Source organism: Mesitornis unicolor, unplaced genomic scaffold, assembly GCF_000695765.1.
Source record: "Mesitornis unicolor isolate BGI_N332 unplaced genomic scaffold, ASM69576v1 scaffold33647, whole genome shotgun sequence".
In the NCBI taxonomy this organism is placed as follows: Eukaryota; Metazoa; Chordata; class Aves; order Mesitornithiformes; family Mesitornithidae; genus Mesitornis; species Mesitornis unicolor.
In genome coordinates, this window is record NW_010194906.1 from 826 (window position 1) to 4,954 (window position 4,129).

The 4,129-nt window shown below is 45.6% G+C and overlaps 1 protein-coding gene across 1 annotated transcript; it reads left to right on the forward strand.

Moving 5' to 3' along the window:
* Nucleotides 1–674: 674 nt before the first annotated feature.
* Nucleotides 675–3,168, forward strand: LOC104543363 (ubiquinol-cytochrome-c reductase complex assembly factor 2; the record flags this gene model as incomplete). The annotated part of the gene is made up of 4 exons (XM_010187955.1): nucleotides 675–685; nucleotides 1,766–1,844; nucleotides 2,189–2,258; nucleotides 2,988–3,168. Coding segments are annotated over 4 exons (255 nt in total), but the record flags the coding sequence as incomplete, so codon positions are not given.
* Nucleotides 3,169–4,129: the final 961 nt, after the last annotated feature.

Genomic DNA, 4,129 nt, shown 5'->3' on the forward strand with positions numbered 1-4,129 from the left:
TTTACTTCAAGGGGCCGTTATAGGCACCTAATTCTATATTGGTCACCAGAATAGTCTGCAGCAGACATTTCAGGAGGTGCTTATTGCTTTTTCATATGCTCAGGACAGCTGAATGTGCTGCACCAAGTGGCTACAAGATCCCAGAGCTGCCACTCATCTTGAAAATCTAAATGGATGCCTGCAGCACTGATGTCAATTTGTATGTATAAAGGCTTAATACAGCGAAGGGAAATACACTGGCAGTCAGCAGGAGGAATATCTGACAAAAGAGCTAGAACCATAAAGGATACTTTATCAGTCTAACGCCAGTTTTATTCACATGGAATAAGGTTTGCTGATTTTATGGGTTGAGTTGAATAGTGTTTCTGCTACCCATGTTATAGCTATTCCTGCTCTCATTACTAAAACATTAGCAGGGGCATTTGAAATGTGTCTGCTGAGCTGAAGATCACCCGCAGCGTGATTCCTCTTGACAGTCTGACTGTCCCTGTGTCCTCTGTCCTGCAGCAGCCATCCCCTACTGAATAAGGAGAGGATTTCACAGAATCCCAGACCGTTAGGGATTGGAAGGGACCTCCAAAGCTCATCCAGTCCAATCCCCCTGCCGGAGCAGGAACACCCAGATGAGGTTACACAGGAAGGCGTCCAGGCGGGTTTTGAATGTCTGCAGAGAAGGAGACTCCACAACCTCTCTGGGCAGCCTGGGCCAGGGCTCTGTCACCCTCACTGAGAAGAAGTTTCTTCTCCAATTGAAGTGGAACCTCCTGTGTTCCAGTTTGTGTCCGTTACCCCTTGTCCTATCATTGTTTGTCACCGAGAAGAGCCTGGCTCCATCCTCGTGACACTCACCCTTTAAATATTTCTAAACATGAATGAGGTCTCCCCTCAGTCTCCTCTCCTGCAAACTAAAGAGACCTTTTCCTTCGTTCTCCTTGTTTGCGCAGAGGCGGCGTGACCCGCCTCGTGCTGAACCCCTGCCAACGTCCCAAGGACAGATGAGCCGTGTCATTTTATCCTGACATGGCTCTGTGGATACTATTCTTATTCGTGTATCCGTTTGAATCATTGAGGTTTGATGTCATCGAGCAGCAATGCAGTGTTCTGGTCGAGTTAGCCCCCATTGTAAAAGAGAAAAACAAGAGGACGCGTGTCCACACCGCTCCGGGAGGCAGAGGCACCTGGCAGAGCCACCTAGCAGAGGTTTAGGTATTAGCAAAATCTTTCCAACTTACTCGACCGAAATAGAAATCCATTTACCCTTCACAAGCTGTTCAGTGCCTTTCATGCTGCTTTTCCCTAATCAGTTATAAACTATTTTTAGCTCTCACCCGGATTTTCTAACTTCCATCCTCATATGTTATCCTGTTTGACGCTTTAGAATAAAACAGGGGGCAGAACTGGCCTTTGAGCAAGAGGTCTCGCACATTTCACAGCTATGGCCAACAAACGTGAGAAGAAAACTGTCCAGCAGTGTTCTTATTAACTCTGTATTCACCGTGGATCTGTCAAGGCTTTTTGAGCAGAGTTTGAGGTCTGTTCTGGAAATCCCATCTCTCATTATTCTTGTGGTTCAAGCTGGTGGGAAGTGGAAGGGATAGAAAATGATCTGCACTCTGGAGCAGCACAGTAAGGGTCACCAGCATCCTACACTGCACTGACAATTCACCTGAGCTGCTCCTTGCCTGTCCTTCTTGCAAGCCTTGGAACGAGGTGGGTTTTGCTGTGGAGGTTTAAAATAGGACTTGGGTGATACTTTTATCCCTTTCCAGATTGCTGACCCAGAGACCTGTGACCGAATGTACGAGAGCTTAGTGAGAATCCACACCAACTACTACAAAAACAAGGTGAGCTTTGGCATTAGCCACCGTCCCTCTTTTAGGGGGTGAGTCACCACCCTCTGCAGTTGGCTGCCTCGTCCCAGCAGGGTTTCTGGGGATGAATAACACACAAATGAGCAGCGGATGCAGCGCTGCCTGGTACCTCTGGTCACTCCAGGAGAGCTGCAGACACCTTGGCCTCTGTGACACGTGTGAACAATGCAGATGAAAGTTTTTGGGAGGGATGAACAGGATTCTTAGAGCTTGACTGAAAATGACTCTAGGGTATGGTGACAGTTTTACCTGTTTTAATGCACTACAAACAACATCTTTTTCTCTCTCCTTCTCTGACCTACTTGTTCGTTATGAAGTACCCACGCCTGAAAGACACAAGCTTCACTGGAGTGACAGTAGAAGACTGCAAGATGATACTCGCAACAGGTACTAAGGCTGTGCTTGATTTGAGAGTAAATCAGTGCAGGAGATAAAGCACATCCTAATCTTGGTGGTGGTCACTGCATCGCTTCTGCTGAACACCTGTGACGAAAGGACTGAATGAGGCTGTCATGCCAGTGTATTAGGATGCTTAATGAGGAGTGAGTTCATTAGTAACTGGGGAGATGTTCAGTAATTTATCAGGGCAAAAAGTCAATAGTATTTTGCACTGTGCAGGAACGGTGAAGGTTTTGCTCTTTGAGATCGGATGGCAGGAGCTGTGTGGAAGAAGTGCGTGTTCGCTACGTCATTCCAAAATATAGCTCAGCTTCTGTTTCTTGTTTCTTCTTTTCTTCATGTTCAAATTCCCTTCAGTATTTCTCCTTTTTATTAGATTTGGAGAGAAAACAGGGTAGCACGAAGCAGAAATAGACTCAGCCAGATCATTTATCAAGTGCAGTGTAGGAAGCTGGTGCAGTTTTGTTCTGCTCCAGTTCCTGACTTTGACTGCAGTGCGTGCAAAGTGAATATTAGTTGTTAGTGATAAGGGACTCCCTGCCCTATTGATTGGAAGGGAAAACAAACTTGCCTCAGGCCCTGAAATAGAAATTCATTAAGATGAAAAGTCAAAAAAAAGGAAAATATATGTAAGGCAAAGCTGTTACAAGAGGCCTTCGTTCCTTTGCTTTTCTTCCTCTGTCCTCATCTCTCTCTCTCTCTCTGCTCCTTTTGCAGATGTTCTGAAACAGATGGAAGACATGAAAAAAGGGACATGGAAAAAACTGCGAGAAAAGTTTTATGCCAAGAAGCCTGAAGAGGACTCAAAGTGATAGGCTAACTCCCAGATTCTCCTCTGTACATATTTCTAAAGCACTGTATGTTGCCATGATGAATAAAACCACTTATTCCTCTTAGCAACAGCATTTTTGTTCAGACCTACACCTTACACCCTTCATATTTAGTGCCCCCTCTTTTTTTTTTTCCCTGAAAATCTAGGACATAGCTTAACACATCTGTGCTGGAACCATATGGAGCAGTGTAGTGTAGTGCAGCGGGAAGAACTTTGTGGTGTCAGACCTGATCCTCTGTATTACAGGCAATGGAGCAACCAGGAGATGCACAGAGCAAGTAGGTGCAGTCATATGAGCTTTAAATTCGCTTGTGCAGAGAACAATAGTGATGATATGAAAACGCTTTTGGTTTTGTGTGTTAGTAACAGTGGAAAGGAGGGAGAAATAACTTTAACTTCTTGTCCTTTTTGTGAAGATACAGGAGAGGACTGAGGGTGACCGTTTCCCATGGTGACAGTGGAGCAGTGTAAGATTTTCATTGACATTTCAGTCAAATGCTGCAGCGGTGTGGTGCTGGTCGAGCCAGCTCGATGCAGATTTCCCTCAGCATGAAGAGAAGGTTCTGTACAGGTTACTGCATATCAGAGATAAAGATAGGCTTTAATGACATGTTGGTATACAGGGCCATAACCAAATTTCGTGTGTGATTAATCCACTGCTGTGCCCTATTTTTATTCCTTTTTAAAGCTTTAGTGCTTGCATCAGCGTCTATTGCTGGGAGGCAGAGGCACAGGCCTGTAGTTGGGGTGGCTGCAGCGCTGCTTGGCTGGGGAAGGCTGTGTCTAGAACACAGCTATGCCAGGATGCTGCTTGGCTCCAGGCAGCACCAACAGCTGCTCCTTTTTATGTATTTGAACAGTGGCTTCCTGGCAAGCAGCGAAAGAATTTCAAACTTTGCAGCAGGCTCTAATCCAAAGCCTCAGAAAACAAGGCTGGTGTTCAAGGTAGTTCCTCATGGTAACGTTCTCCTTCAACTTCTGACTAGAGCATCCACATTCATGTTTAACACCTGCAGCTGAGAGCACC